The following is a 17029-nucleotide window of genomic DNA, read 5'->3' on the forward strand; positions in this document are numbered from 1 at the left end:
GATGACTACTTTCTAAATCTAGTTTATCTGCTGCAGAATGATTTCCTTACCACCTTCTGGCTCTATGATACAGTGATGCAGAGGAAACGCTGCTCTTGAATTAATCTAATGCTACATGACTGTCTACAGGACCTGCAACTGTGTGTTAGATACTTGTTCAGCTCACGTTTATTCACAAGTCCCCCCCTGGTTTAATCATTTCTGACACACTGACTGTAACTAGAGACACTACAGTTTAATTGCTCATTAATATTAGCCTCCTTCAATGATAAATACGGCATTAACTTTGTGGCGTATTTAGCAACAGGCAGCATTTTCTGCTGTTCGTGATGTTAGAAAATATTTAGAAATAATAAATTAGAGAGAAATGAGAGGACCGGTCGCTAGAACTGCCAAACTGTTTCAGAAATAAATCTACATTCATGTCTGTCATTGTAGCCTCCAACACAAGGTTACCGGAACATAAAACACACTGCTGAGCCTCCGACGAGGAAAATTGATGAGGGCCATTTTTATTATTATTTAAGGAACACTGAGCTACCAGGAGGTTCACACCGGCAGAACACCAGCTCTGAGCTCCGGTAGTCAGCTGATGCAGCGTGCCCTCTGGTGGGCAAACTATGCAACACTCATGACATGAGGTAAGGATCCGACTCTGTTTCTCTTTTTAAATAGTCATATATTGGCTGTTATAAAAGCCGATGCAGATATATCTGCAAGTTGGCCGATAATATCTGCAAAACTATAAATCGGTCTATTCTTAAGACACATTTTTACAAAAAAGCTTTTACTGTGTGATGCCTATTTTGTTTTGTTTTTTTACTTATATATACATATTGACTTGTTTATATTTTATATACTGATTGTTGGAAACCATTGTGTGAGGCCAAAGTTTATCTTCTTATTTTTCAAACTTCTCTATGATTTTATATTATTTTAAACCAATCTACAGTAAGTGCTGTTGATTTTCCTGTAATTTCATCAAAAGCTTTTTGCCATTAAACACTCCTCTTCTGAACTTCAACAGAATCATATAAACAACATTAAGTCTTTCCGACTCTCTTTTTCTGATAACGTTTTGTTTTTATTATCAGGCACTGTGTGGACTGGATTAGGTTTTAATGACTGAGCAGGGGAAAGGGGAAGAGCAATTCTTTCACGTACATCAACATCCCCTTAAGAGATAAGATGCAGTCACACACTCACACACATAATTATGTACAAGACACACATACCCACATACTGTACATGAATAGACTTGACATGACCAGGCAAGAAAGGGCAGAGTGACATGACTGTATTCGCGGGGAGGAGAAAGTGGAGGAATGGGGGAAGGATGAGGTGGATCTAATGAAGACATCAAAGGAAAAGGAAGAGGCTGTATGACTGTGGTGCATCTTCCTAGATATCACTTTTAAACAAACCATACATGTAACATGTTTCCAGCATTAGATCACTTTATTAATTTGTTCAGCCTTCAGCAGAAAGGGTGCTGGTTATACTAAAGAAGTTGTTTTGCTTAATGTTGCTTTATTTTGCTTTCATCTGCTTGGGGGGGGGGGGATTTTAGCTAGCAGCTTGTGGTCCTGTATGCAACTTGAAAACTCCAATTAAATTGTCTCAATGACTATTCAAAGCATAGTATTTCAATATTACACATTTCTCCTAAACAAGACAAAAAACATAATTACTGAAAATACTGGATGATTTATTTCTGATGTTTTTCCAACAAAATTTCCAGTGTCTGAGGAAAACATATACACATAACAGCTGAGTGTTTTATTATGCTTATTTTTCTTTTATGACCGCTCCTACCCAGCCCATCTTCTGTTTATTATAATGAAATCTGGAATGGAAAACGCATCAGTTCATCTATGCAACAAGATTTTCCAACCAAAAACGTACCAGACAATGTGTAGATGTAAAGGATCTCATGAACTGGCTGCTTCTGCACCCCTACACTTGGGCTTTTGTTTGAAAATTAACTGACTTACTGCTTAATGTACTGTACATTTGATTTTTCAGTGCACATGGATGGTGTGCTTTATTAAAGTCCTTTTTGCCAACTCGTTAATACCAACCACTGAACAATTTGTAGGACATATGGGAGAAGATGGGTGGGAATTCAAATGCTTTTTTACCCCAGGGAAAGTGGGAAAGTGAGTGAAAGGCCTGTCTTTTTTTACACAAATGATTCTGGGAATCTGGGTCAACATTTATGACATCAGAGCTAAAGGCTCAATTTGTAATACAAATAAAACACACACAGGTTGACGCAGTGTAAGAAAACTTTAGATTTACAGCATTTTTTAAAACAGTAGATCCAAATTACTTTACAGAAGGGAGAAACACCAGTAGTAAACAAGATAGACAAGATAATAAATAAAACAGAATGGCTAAAAGTGTGCTAAGATAAATTAATAAAATAAATAAATAAAATCTAAAGTCAAATAGACCAAGATTGACACAAAAGAAAACAAGTTATAGTAGTTTTAAGATGCTTATAGAAAATGTGCACAGATTTGGCTTCTATTAGACAATGTTGGAGGCTAATACAATAATAAGTCGAGAAGCACCAACCAGCTTTAGTTTTCAGCCTTTCTTTCAGACCTTGAAACACACAGAAGTCTCTACTCTGAAAACATGAGGATTCTCCCAGAGGAGAGAGGTACCCAAGAAAAGTAAAAAAGGAGGGGAGCTTTCAAATACAGAAATGTGGTTAATATGCTAAATATCTGCACAAATACAGGTATTCAGTGACATGCAGAACATAATAAAGCTACGGATTGGAAGCTAAGGATTACCATGTGTTTTAAGCTTCATGCTATTGATGCCTCAGAAAGAGGAATTCAGAAGCTTTTTTTGTGAATTTTGACACAGCACTATGATCAGTGCACTGTTCACTTTGGATTACAGAGCCTCTGTAATTCTTTTTTTTTTTTTTTTTTTACCTACAAAGACCCTAATATGCCATTGTACAAAGAAGCACTGAAGTACTGAAAAAAAAGAAAAAAATAGAAGGAATAAACACAAAAGTTCAAAGGTAAATGAAAAGTGTGCATGTGCGCCTTATATATGCATGCCTGCACAATGCACCATGCATTGAATGCTTGACTGCTCTACCCTCAGGTCAATCTTCTGCTTTGTGTGTTTTGATCACGTGTAGAGATGACTCCATTCTGGGGCCAGTGTAGGCGGGTCTAGTCATTCGCGCACAATAGACTAAATAATAACACACGCATCCCACAACTGTCCAACGTTTTTCAATTTATATTGCATTTTAGATGAAGATGATATACAGTACCAAGGAAATTCAAAAAGGACAGCATTTTCACATGGCCATAAATGGCTCCAAGATCCAAAAAAGCTTTCTATGAAGACAGCAAAGACCTATAGTCTGTTTTTTTGGTCATGGCTGCTGTCAAGAATTTAGATCCTTTGACCCTATGTAGAGGCAAGAGACAAGTTATGATGGATACATAAATTAACAGGGGTGGAAGGAGTATTCCTTTACTTAAGTCCTACAACCTAACTTCAGTAAAAGATCTATTAACTGCAGAATGTACTTAAAGTATCAAAAAAAAGTACTGATTATACTGAAAAATTACCCCTGTGACTGATATATTATTATATTAATGGATTATTGCTATTGACACATTAATGGGGAAGTAAATGACTTCTACAACTACTTCATATGTAGTTCAACAGCTAACCTGATAGTAAGGCATCATATTTTAAAATTGTAAAATTTGAATCTGTAATGTACCAGTGACTCCAGCTGTCAAATAAATGTAGTGGAGTAGGAAGTACAATATTTCACTCTAAAATGTAGTGAAGCAAAAGTAGCAGAAAACCAAAATACTCAAAATAATACTTAAGTAAAGTCTTGGAGTAACTTTCCACAACTGCAAATGCTATGTTTTTAGCTAGAAGACTTCAGGAAGCTGGAGCGTTGTAATATGCTCCATGTTACTGATGTGTACAGCTAAACAAACACATCAGCTCCAGGCAGACCATGAGGTGAGTCACATCCTCACGAGTGAGTCTTTACAGTCATCTTTGTCATATGAGAGGGTAACAGCCAGGGTACAGGTGTTAGGATGGTGCTTTATGCTGTTATGAGAAGCCAAAGTGGATTACCATCACTGCCCTCCCCTCTTCACAGAGAGGGCTGAGGACTATTGTGTTATGTGAGTAATAACACATAATGACATGTCCATGAAAAAGAATAAGAATAGCCACTGTTTTTTGTAATAGGACAACAGTACAAGTCACTACAATGGTCACTTAACAAGGACATTAGAGTTAGAATCGCTTAATAGGCGGTCAGTTAGTTTAGCCCATTGTTTAGTTACCACTTAGTACACCATTAACGGTCAATAGTTACACATTTTTATTATTTTAAAAATTTTGCTTGATAAATGACTAAATGATAAATAAAAGTCTATCTGTTGACTGACTAATTGATTCAGTACAAATAGCAAGTATAATGTATATAGCAGTGGTTCCCTAAGTGGTTGCCACACCATACTGGGTTTTATATTTACTTCTTATCCCTGAACATTTTTAATAATGTTTCATTAAATACTAAACAACTTAAGAACAAAATGGAAGAAAAAACATCTAAATCACTGTAAACCCTCTGTTAAATATGCAGTTATGCTGCAGTGGGGGAGGAGATGCCACGAAAAAGAAAATCACTATGGGTGATGTGGTTCAAAACTGTTTGGAAGCCACTTTACTATATTATAGTATGGTATGGTATGGTATACAGAAATATAGTCTTATTGCTCTTGTAAATATATATACCAGCAAGCGAATAAAATTTGTTCTAATACTGCAACTTCAAACAAGAAATCTCAGAAACAGATGCATCAATTTACATTCAGACTACAAAGCCATTGTCTCTTAACTGCACCAACATTTGAGGATATTAATGTTAAAACACAGACAGACTCTCTTGACTCTTCTGTTTGGTTTGGTCCCCAGGTAGCATTGACTGCACCCCCCTGACTACTAAGTCCCTTTAGACCATGGAGAAAATAGCTAAATATGTTTAACTATTTGGACTTCTTGACCTTTGGAAATAGAATATATTACAAAGTATGTAAATCAAAAGTCCACTTACTAACCTTTCTGAAATGTGATCTGCATCTCTTTCTACAGCTATATTTGCAAAATGAAGACTATGGGATGTGGCTGAAAGCTACAAAAACATACTAAGTAGATCTCTGAGTTTTGTTCATTTTGTTACATACTGTATGTTAAACTACAGTTACAAACTGTTACAAACAGGATCATCTAACTTCTCTATAATGGCATCCAGTTATAATTGAAAGGCAAAAAATAAGCACATTTATCTTTCCTTGCTCTACTTAATGGGTCAAAGAAGGGATATCCAAAAATTTAGCCTTTGAAAAACAACACAAAAACAGACCTTGGGAACAAAGACCTTTTCTATGAAATGTGGTGTCCTGGTGGTTTAGTGGATTAGTGCAGTTGTCTGGGAATCCATTCTCACTCATTCCAGTCTCCCATGCTTTCTCTTTGAAGTGCATGTACTGAACATCAGCACTTATATATTGCATATCTACTCTGTATAAAACATATACACATGTAAAAATGCTAAATTCAAGTTCTTGCTCTGTCAACCAGAAGCATGCCTTCTGTTCAGAGACAAGACGAGAACAAGGACTGTATATTATAACTGCTGAGAGATCAAGACAACCAGATGCCAAATGCGTTATTGCAATTATGAGCTTCCGAGGTAGTAGGAAAATAGCCAGCCTAACTAGCATGACTTTAAGGAATCTGACATTGTGAGAATGTGGGTTGAAAATTACACAGATTACAGATTTCATGATGTAGAGATGTGTTTATTTGTTTTTACATGATGGCATGGCATCTGTAACCTTCCAAAGACCTACAGAGGACACTGATTCCTGGGAATTCGTTGGGAATGGACATATTTTATAATCATAATCATTACAGTGTTGTAAAGGGTGAGTTATGTTTTTGGTGTTTTGTTTCACTAAAGCAGTCAGGAAGTACTCCTTCTGACCCTACAGTGCTTTGCTATGATGACATGACATTCCTTTCCCATCCAGCTGCATCTGTCTGACTGATGAGCAGACTGACTGAGTGATAAACTTGCCCAAAGGGTGATAGACTTGGTGTCAAATACATGAAATTCATGACAATATCAGATAGGAAGACATGTGATGTAATACGTAAGCAGCGTTTGGTAACTTGTTTCCACAGAAGCCAAGCCAAGCTCAACCGAGAGCCATGACAGTTTTTATTGCTCATGCATATCAATAAAAATAGTACGGTATGAACAAGAACAAGTCTAGCAAGTTAGCAGCCTAATTTGGGGCTAAGTGACTGTCTGCACAGAGTCTAGATAAAGCATTTTGGCAAAGCTTTACTTTAGTTTTCCGCCAAAAATTTCATAATAACTAACCAAATGAACAGTGTGTCTATTTTACATATAATTAGTTATTTCTAGGAAACTTTCAAGGAAATTAATAAGAAATTGACCTGTAAAAAAACGCCTTACCTACATTTTTAATTTAGGTGCCATTTTCTAATGCACCCCTTTATGAATAGTTTTATTTCTAACCAATGGCTGTATAAATGGTTAATAAATAATTGGTTGTCATCTAATAAGCTTTTTTGTGTATATATCTCTATCTATCTATCTATATATATTCTTTTGCAATAATCGGCCCTTGAATAAAAGGCCCCTAATTGTATTCTAATTTTATAAAGAGTTTTTATTTAAAATTCTGTAACAGAAAGTTTTCCAAGCAAAGGCCTGAAGTCATTCCTCGGGGAAATGACTTCACTTCCCATGTCTAAGAAATTATGCTGTTTACAGTAGTCACTGGCCAGTAGCTTGAGTCTTATTTACTAGTAGAGTGGGACAACTTAGTGCCCTGTGTGTTGATTCATGTGTACTGTAGGTGTGTGGGGATTGATTGTAATACTGTACCCCACAGGGTGTGATATAGTTTCTAGATGGATTCTGATGTATGGGCATAATCTAATCTGAAATATGACAATATTCGTGCTGCAACTAATGATTATTTTTTAATTTAGATTAATCTGCCGATTGTTTTCTCCATTATTTGTTTTTGTTCACCCTGTATAATTTCCCACAGCACAAGTTGTTGTCTTTGGCTTCTTCAAATATAATGTTTCATCTGACCAACAGACCACAAATCTATATCAAAGCTATTCGGTTTACTATCATGTATGACATCAAATTCTCACATTTAAGAAGATGTAACCACTAATATTGGCCTATTTAGACATTTAAACTAAAATTAAATGACACAACGATGTCTTCTGACCCGCAAAAGCAGTGTTTACTGAGATTTCTTTTCTTTTAACTGTTGAAAAACCCCTCACTGCTCACCTGAGTAAGCAAAATACAAAAAAAAGAGACTACATCTCAAATTTGGCCCCAGGCTTCAAAGTAGAAACAGATCCCCGTTCTTTCGAAAAGAGAAAGCCTCAGAGTGTCACAGACAGGGAGAGAAAGAGAGCATTCTTATAGTTTGAATTAATCTCTTCCTTCCTGCGTTATGGTGAGGGGAAACCAGTGACCATTTGTCTGTCTGGTTGTGCAAACAGAGGTGCCATGGTAACACCTCCTGTTTGTCCAAGTGTTAGCCAAGGTTTAAATATTATTTCTTCAACACACATTGAATTGGATTTTGTTCTGTCTTTAAGGGAGAAATTCTACTAATCTTGTGGCTTGAAAAATAATAGCTAAAAACCATCTGTTCCACTACATCACTAATAGAACTTTTCAAAATGTTTTGCAAATGTTTGGAACTGAAAAAGACAAGGAGAGATGCTTCTGAAAAGCAGTGGATAAAAAGACCTTTCTGTCTAACCAGACGGCTCGGTGAAATGTGCCAGAGCTCTGAAATGCCCCACAAGGATGACGAGCTGGTTGAATGATCCCATTGGACAATGCAAAAATAGCTTTTAATGCTCCAAAAGACTGCAGTAAGATTTCCTTACATGAATCTGCAGCAGAAATATCTAAAAATAGGTTAATTACCCAAGCTAGTCTAAACATGCACATTTCTCAACACATGAACTTTTAAAACTCTACTGGAGCAAAGGGATCAACTTTAACAACCAAGGACAAATTTCATTTCAAACTATGCAAATAGAAGAAGATAGTGCATCAGAACTAAAACTCAGTTTGCACACCATCTAAACACCAACCATTTGGAAGGTTGATCAAGTCAGTACGAAATAGTCAACTCCAGAAATGTGCTTTTACTTGCCTCAACTTTAGATTTTCATCAACAGTATATCCATGTATAGAATCCCTAAAGCTGGATTTCTGCTTGATGCAGGGGGTTAAGAGGAGTCCCACCATACCACAGTAAGGGGGGTAGGTTTTGATGTATAGTTTATTGGATTTCACCCATTGATAGTACCACCACAGCACAGGTGGGTTGTATTGTACATGATCAGGGCGTATCATGCTCTAATTACTATATTCTAGTAACAGTGTTTACATCCATTCATTCACTTTGTGATATTAATTGATGGTGGTACTAAGTGATGCATGTAGTCATAGAACTGGAGTTAGATCCAGGTAACTACTTCCGTGCAGTCACTGTGTAAATATTGTTCACATTCATTCATTCACACTGAGCAGAAGGTTTGCATTGGAGATGTCTTTGCTAGATGTGTGTGTTACTGACAAGCTGCAGATTACTTGGTCTTTCTTCAACTTCCTTAACATTGTCTTCAATATCAGCAATCTCTACCAGCATCAGAAACTTGTGGGACAAAACACAGGAAGCCCAAGGTGACCAATCACAGTTCTTGTTGTCCCTATGTGGTATCTCTGTAGCTTTGATGTGTAGTTACATTTCTGAGAAGGCCCCATAGCAACGCCGTAACAACACACAGCTTGAAATGCAACTAAAAACAACACTCATTCTATATAAAACTTTGATGGCTCTGCCCCATAATGAATTTTGTTTCCCATTGCCCCAGATTGGCAAGATGTATTGTGAAATTGCATAAACTGTAACAATTTTAAGGAGGAATTTATCCTCCTGCCCTGCAAATTATACTAATGAAAATATAAATCTCCAGAATTATGCCCATTAACCATGGATGGCTCTAACCTTTAATTTATAAAAAAAAGAAAAGAAAAAGAAGAAGCTAAAAACACGCTGAGAATCAGATATGTCTTTTAGCCTTTTGTAATCTGCCACCTAAAACAGAAGAAAACTCAGGAATTCAACTAGATACAGCACTTATTAATAGAAATTAGGCCACTAACGTAATCAGGACATGTGCCAAGTCATTATACATGCACATTTAGGAACAAAGTCATCTCGCGGATCGTGTTGTTTAGAAATCATTTACAGTCTAAATACCCAGCCTCACATGATTTCAAGAAACACAACCTGAATGCACCATGGTCACTCGTGTCACTGTGGGGACAAAAACTGAGGTCCCCGCGGGTAGAGGTGCTTTTTGAGGGAATAAACTTGGTTTTAGGGTTCAGGTTACAATTAGGTTAAGGCTGGGTTAAGGTTTGGCATGTAGTTGTGATGGTTAAGGTTAGGGTAAGGGGCTAGTGAATGCATTGTGTCAATAAGATGTCACCACAGGGATAGTACAAAGTGAGTGGGTGTGTGTAAAGTAAAGGTTATGAATAGCAGAGGGTGACACTTATTTGAACTAACAGAAAAGAACTGAAATAAAGACAAAGAGACTATGAGTGAACGTTGACAGACAGGAAAGGCAGAGTGAAAACTAGGAAGAAGACAGAGAAACTTTGCTTTGAAGAAAAAAGCATTCCTGGGCTGGCAAATTGCAGTGTGGCATCTCTTTTCCATTACATTCCCTGGTCTGCACAGAGTCAGGCTACTCGCGGTCACAGTCCCTGGTTTCTCTCTGTTGCCCTCATTGAACTGTGCTGGAACTACAACTCCTTATAATTACTTATAATTAACTTCTAATTTTCTATTCATTAAAGCAAATTATTTTAGGAAGAGCGACAGATAACCACTGGAAAGTAATTATATACACTGTACTTTTGTACTGCAGTTTTGAGGTACTTTACTTTACTTGAGTATTTAAATTTTATGCCATTTTACACTTCTACTCATCCTTCTCCACTACATTTCATAGGGAAATATTGTACTTTTTACTCATTACACTACATTTATCTGACAGCTGGAGTTTTCGGTTACTTTTAGATTAAGAATTTACATAGAAAAATATGTGATACGCTTATAAAATACAACCCTTTATTCAAGTTTTAAATAATGATTTCCAAACCTTTTGGCTTGTGATCCCTGATAAAAAGTCAGTGTGTACATGGGGCCCCTTGTCATGTTTCAGATGTCTATGAGTTGTTCAGTTACGGAAAAGTGCGACTTTCCCCTCAAAATCTCATCAGATGGTTTGATTGTTCCAGGTGAAAAGAGGTAAACCCCTAGGTTGGGAACTATTCTACTAAACTAGCTATCTTCATATAAAATACTAAATATAAAATAGCTCAAAATGCTCCTTACCAATTTATGCATCAGCATTAGTTGTAATTATCTAATGTAATGAATAATATTAAATCAGTCTTTTGATGCTTAAAGTACATTTTGCTGCTTATACTTCTGTACTTAAGTATCGGTTTCAATGCCATTCTTTCACACGTAATGGAGTATTTTTAAATTAATTTAAAATCCCTTGTACTTACGTAAAGGATCTGAATACTTCCACCACTGTAGATAACTGCACGCTTCACCATCATCTTAACCCTCACCATCCTGCTCCCCATCATCAGTCCCAAAGTCCTTGTGATGCTCCCATCCAATGGTATTATCACTTGTTAGCCTCCTCATCATTATCTCAATTGTAATAATCACCATCATCATGATCAAAACCAATTCAAAGCCACAGCTGCAAATTTAATCTCTGGCCAGTCACTCAGAAATCAAAAGGCCCGACCACATAACCACGGCAGACGTACGAGTCCCTGCCACATTATCCATCCAACAACGTGTTACACTTATAAGCGAAGTGCACTGCAAATAAAGTACTGCCGAACCACAAACTACAACACAGTGCTGCACCCCACCCTTGGGCAAGCAAGAACGAAACACCGTTATTCAAAGTCCTGTCCTGGAAAGGAAAATGGGTCAACACAGTAAAAAAAACAATCTGGTCTTAAAAGGTAAGGCAAGGTCAGTTTTGTTTAGTTTAATTATATATAGTGTTGGATTAACATTCTTGCATTATCAAAACAGATATGGACAGTAATTTGAGGCAGTTTAGGGTTATTTTGCAAACAGCTGTGACTCAAAAACTCTACTTAAACCATTGTTTTGTTGTGATTAATTACAATCACGTTACAGGCAACGCTGCTCTTCTTCTTTGCCCTAAATAAATGAACATCTGTGAGTGATTTTTGTTTATTTGTACTCTGTGTCTCAACCTGTGTTTCCACAAATGGAGCAGTTTTGGTTTTAAGCATAAGAATATGTTTCAGATTAATATTAAAATGGACCCAGCACCCAGGAAAACAATCTGTACAAATGAAAGGAGCTGTGATCTTTGTTATTATACCATAAAAATCCAGGTCACTGTCCAAATACTTGGTTAAACCCATCTCTCCAGGAGATTATCTGTCCTATCTGGATATGTGAGAAACACTCCCTTGGAAGCATATATGGCACATATACTGAATATAGGCTAATTCATGCACATCCACATGTCATAGAGGGTAGAAGGCAGCTGCATATGTCTAAATATGTTGCAGGCTATGTACAAACAAAAGCATACACATTTACAACACACACACCAGTGTGAGGAAGCGGTCATGGAGTAATTATTCCCCAGCACTCATGCAGGCCTCGTCTACCTGTCTAATGATTCAAAATAGCAGCACTGTACAGTACACCATCTGTGTACTTCTGCTTTCTTCAGTATAGTCCAGTACTTTCCACAGGAAACCCTAGGTCACAGGAGGTGGAACCCACCCAATCAGAGGTGGATACACGACGTCTCCAGAGCTCAATGTCTACACACTTCCATAATTACAAATTAGATTTTTTTTTTTTATTCCATCGGAGCTACTTTATTTTAAAAGTTTCAAGAAATAAACTATCAGTAAATGACAGATCACATGACACCAGAATTGCTCAGTAAACTCACATATTTTAACTAGCTGAAATTATTCTGTTTTTAACTCAATTTTGTTCTGTTCGTTTTATCATTTTCCTTGCTCTGCTCTATTTCATTGTATGACGTCCCCTAAACAGTCCAAGCCAGCAGCCTGATGGGTCTCCAGCTGAGCCAGAATACCCAGAGTCCTCTTGGGGTGAGACCCAGCCTAGTTTTCACAGTGGTTTATTTATTTCCTGATTCAAACATTTTAAAAAAAAGTCTGCAATCAATGTAAGCGTCAGTGTTGACTAGCTTTTTCATACTATTGTAGCTACCCTTTATTACAATCAACCTATCAAGGAAGAATGTGTGTCACAGTGTTTATAGACATACTGTTTTATCACAACTGATGCAAGGAAAATGAACTGTGAGATTAAGCAGGTGAGATATGACAAATAACTCACCTCAGTGTGTGTGTCCTACTTGAAGAGCAAAACAAATAGCTGGTGGTGGTTTGTCGTCCTCAAGCATAAAAGTCCTTTATGAGTGCAGCAGTTAGTTTTCCAGTAAGGGTTCAAATGATGGCAAATAGATCATGAATTCAGGATTATTTATGTAGAAAACTATATCAGACATCTGATGGTGGCTTTCAAGAGAAATAAGTGATTTTCCTAGAGTAGTGATTCTTTCAAGTTTTCAAATTTAACCTGTTTATGTCATGTCAGAGTATGTCATGTGAACTTTTAAATAATACTACTATGCAGCATCCTGGATTTTCAGCTGCAGATCCAGACCAGTTTCATCACATTGTTATCTCAGATACAACATTAGTGTCAGGGCACCCCATCCAGTCTACCAAAACTCCCAATCTTTCTCAGCGCACCTGTTCCCAACCTTTTTGGCTTGTGACCCTTTATAGTCAAGCCATGCCTACTCAAGACCCCTTGTCACAGGTTGCGTACTCTATGTCTGAGTTCAGTTTAACAGTGATGTTCCTTCCCATGGTTTCAATTTAATGTAAAACTTCAAAAAGTGTTTCACAAGATTTGGGGAACCTAAAAAAGAATAAACATAATTTCATGTAGCAGAAATGTTTTTTCTTGCTTTCTTGTTAATTCACTCCTCAGATTTATCCTGAGCCCCCTGAGCCCCAAGTCGGAGACCATTGTTTTGTTTCTATCAACTAATATAGTCAGACAAGGTATCCTGCTTGGCAACAAAGCCAAATTTACCAGAGCTAAAGGCTGAGACGATAGGAGATCCTTCAATGTCATGACTTTTTTTTTTATTTAGATTCATCCTTCGGGTCATTTGGCTGTCAGTGTGTCTCAAAGACCAGGCTATGTTCACACTAAATAAAGTAGTGATAATAAACAAATTCATCTCAACGCTTCCAGAATTATTTGCATGGCAAACTACTTGACTCTTTTAACCACAGTAACGCAGCACGCAACCTATTCAAAACATCCCTCCGCAAAAACTGTTGCACAGCAAAACCATAAAATCTACTTCAGATGAATTTTCTCACCAAAACATGTGACAGTGCATGAAACCACATTCCAGCTAAGGATTACTATAATGATAAGAACACATGAGAGGATTGCTTAATGTATGGGAAATAGGAAGTAAGACTACACATATACTGACAAAGGGCAGAGTTAAGGGACTCTGACAAATGAGAAAAGAGTTTCTTTACAATCAAGAAACAGTTTACAGATCTAACAATGCAACACCATATAAAACACAGCAACGACAAAATCCATAGCAAAGGAATATTTCTGTTTGAGTGTGAGACAGCATGTAATGTCTGTGTGTGTGGTTAGCTGAGAGTCCTAACCTGTGAGGGTGGCAATGGTTGGTGGCATGGAGTTTCCTGATGACTTCCTCACTGAAGTCAAAATGAACTCTTCCTCTGGCACAGGGTGAACGCCGGTACATTGCCCCGACACACACATGCACTCATGCATACGCTACCCGGCACATACTGTCACATACGTAACCACAAACACACAAATAGATCAACAAGAACACACCCAAGTGCAGCACTTGACACGCATAGATCAAGCATATGAGTGTCACACACACACCATCATACAAACATTTGACAAGTCAGCACTGGCACTATACTGAGATCACACACTTATCACACAAACTAGCCACTTGAAAATGAAATGTATCTATCTATCAATGAAATCAAATGTATCTATCAGTTATTACAAAATAAGCACCCTCACACACGTACATTCACCTCATATTAATAGCAATGCATAATTTATTTAGGCTACACAGTCACACATTTACATGCCTGTTACCTATAAATCCTCTGTTTAAAAAGTTACTGATTATCAGCCATCCTCTCGTCGGCACAAAGAAAAGCAGCAAACAGGTATCCAAACACCTTCTCCACACACGTCACACAAACCAGTAACATAAGCAGCGTCACATCACGGAACTCTTTAAGCCCTTGTTCACACTCTGACACTGTCCACACACTCTCTGTGCTCTGTTTGCGGACTCTTCTCTTCGTCACAGGCTATACTTCCTCCCCATGATTTTTGTGTGTGTGTGTGTGGGGGGGGGCTCTGTTCCCTTCAGAGCGGCCCAGCAGAGTAAGGAGGAACATCCAAGCTCTGGAGTGGAGTTGCCGGAGTGGAGTCATAATTCATGTGTCACTCATAGCCTTGTTAGCTTTAATCAACACCATATCTGTGGAAAACAGCAAACCAGCCACACGCACAGCTACTCAAAAGCCAAATACAGAAGCAAAGACCGTGTAATAGACCTTGCTGAACTGGCCTGAGATGCTACAGTTGTCTGTCAATGTATGTCGTTACTGGGTGCTGTTGTCTGATGTGTACTATATATATATATATAAAAACATGATATTATCATCATTATATTATATATTATATCATTATATTATATAACATATATAACATTTACTGTCATTTTTTTCCAGTGATTTATTCATTTTCATGTAAACATTTGTTTATGAGAACTATTATCTATCTGTTTTTTGACTTGTTAAGTAAAAAGTAAAATTTAAAAGACACAAAAATTGTTTATGCTGTTTACACTGGATTAGAAACCCATTTACTCAAAAAGAAAAATTGTACTTAAAGTCACTGTTATTCTGGCAACACGGTCTACCTTAACAGTCAGTGTCTGTCTGTGTGGAAAAGAGGTGGCATCTGGCACTCTCACAGGGGGCCTCGGTGCCGGATGACACTGTACAGTACAGTACAGTACAGTATACTGATACCAAAGCTCTCATATATTATCTTACTGTAATGACAGATTTGTGAGAAATAGCAGCACATACAGTACAGCTGAGCTGCAGAAACATACAACACGGGGAAAGATACAGTCATTAGAAATACATACATAGAATGCAACAACTTCTTGTTTCATGGCAAGTAATGCTTCGTCGCGGCAACATCATTTGATGAAAACTGTTTTGTTATGCTTATTTGTTTGGAAGCCATTTTGCCATGCCCATGCATGTGTGCAAAGTTTCAGGAGTTTTTGAGCAAAGTGATCAATTTGGGAAAACAATGAAGAAAAAGAAAGAGTTAGGTAGAAAATATGACATTAGTTGTATGAGTAACTCTAATTTTTACTCATGACTTCTTGAAACAGTAGTCATGAAGCTCCACAGGAAATCCTTCCTGATTGACAACTAAAGGAGTTTCTAATGAAAGTACACTTCCTTGTAATGTATTTGGAAACGACTGAGAGAGATGACACATAACACAAGCACTTAAACTTAAAAATGGGAGGAGTAGGTTCAGAGAGGCCAAAACTGAATCACTACTATGTTCCCACACTGCAGCTCGCCCCACTGCTTCACAATACACACAAATATGAGAAATGGGAGAGGCGGAAGATGTGGTAGCTACAGGGCTGTATGTATCCTGTGCGACAATGACAATGACATTCCTCCTTAATGACCACCTGAGGGCTAACCATAGAAGAAGATATAGAAAAGGTACTATGGCACACCAGTGGTAACTGGTGCAGATTCTGAAAACACAGCCTTACAACTGGCCATGGCTGTAAATGTAAGTGTTTAAGGAGACAAAGAGAGCTGGGATAGGCTATGTAGCAAGTGCTGCTGAAATGTACAGAGAATCTTCTTTCCTTATGTTATTTGGATTTTTAAACATTGTGCAACCAGACCAACCAAATTTGAATAATTTCAATAAAATATACAAGGGTTGTTTGCAGTTTCAATAAAACCATCTAAATTAGCCTGAAAATGTAATTTTCACAGAAAATTCCCTCTCTGTTCAATCTGTGTATATAGCCTTACATAATTTAGTGGCGTCACCCTGCATCACAGTCAAATCATGCTAAAAATAGAGACTTTTGATTTGACTTGATCTATATTACAATAGACCCAAAAACTGTTAGGGCCCCTGTCCACCAAAGCTGTTTTTTCTGACGCCAGTGTCTTTTTTCAATTCATTGCAATGGGAGCTCTACCTTTTTCCAAGCTGGTAAAAACGCCAGCAGCGTTTTTTTCCGGTCGCCGACAGATGGAAAATGTTCAACTTTGGGAAAAACACTGCGCTCGTCACTGTCACTTTTTACCCAGCCGTCCAATCACAGTGCAGGAGGGGCGGGAAAAACACCGCACCTCGCTGAGGTGTGTCCTCGCCCGCAAAATCTCATGAACCCACGTACGGAGAGTTTGCGCTCATGTTTCAGCCTTCAGTTATAAGAGTAGCGTAGCCCTTTAAGGGAGGGTTGAGTGCGCATGTGTAAGCGTAGCCGGTGTGTGTGTTGACAGTGAGACAGCGCGGGGGTGTGGAAGCGAGTGAGCCGAAGAAGAGCGGAGCTAAGATAAACGGGTCAGAAATAAACCCTGTGTAGC

The 17029-nt window shown here is 37.8% G+C and overlaps 1 protein-coding gene across 3 annotated transcripts in view; it reads right to left on the reverse strand.

Annotated features, from left to right (window-relative positions):
- The window catches only part of pde4ba (phosphodiesterase 4B, cAMP-specific a), a 198296-nt gene that overhangs the window by 64287 nt on the left and 116980 nt on the right, over window positions 1-17029 (reverse strand). The window contains exon 1 of one of the 3 annotated variants that reach the window (XM_038715356.1): window positions 13991-14652. The exons of the other annotated variants lie outside the window; for them this stretch is intronic. Coding sequence (XP_038571284.1) covers window positions 13991-14091 — 101 coding nt within the window. The 5' untranslated portion in view covers window positions 14092-14652. Of the gene's footprint in view, window positions 1-13990; window positions 14653-17029 lie in introns of those variants that run through there. 3 annotated transcript variants of the gene reach the window in all.

This window comes from Micropterus salmoides, unplaced genomic scaffold, assembly GCF_014851395.1.
Source record: "Micropterus salmoides isolate LMB-PRFRI ecotype aquatic unplaced genomic scaffold, ASM1485139v1 Ms_hic_scaffold_13, whole genome shotgun sequence".
NCBI classification, from domain to species: Eukaryota; Metazoa; Chordata; class Actinopteri; order Centrarchiformes; family Centrarchidae; genus Micropterus; species Micropterus salmoides.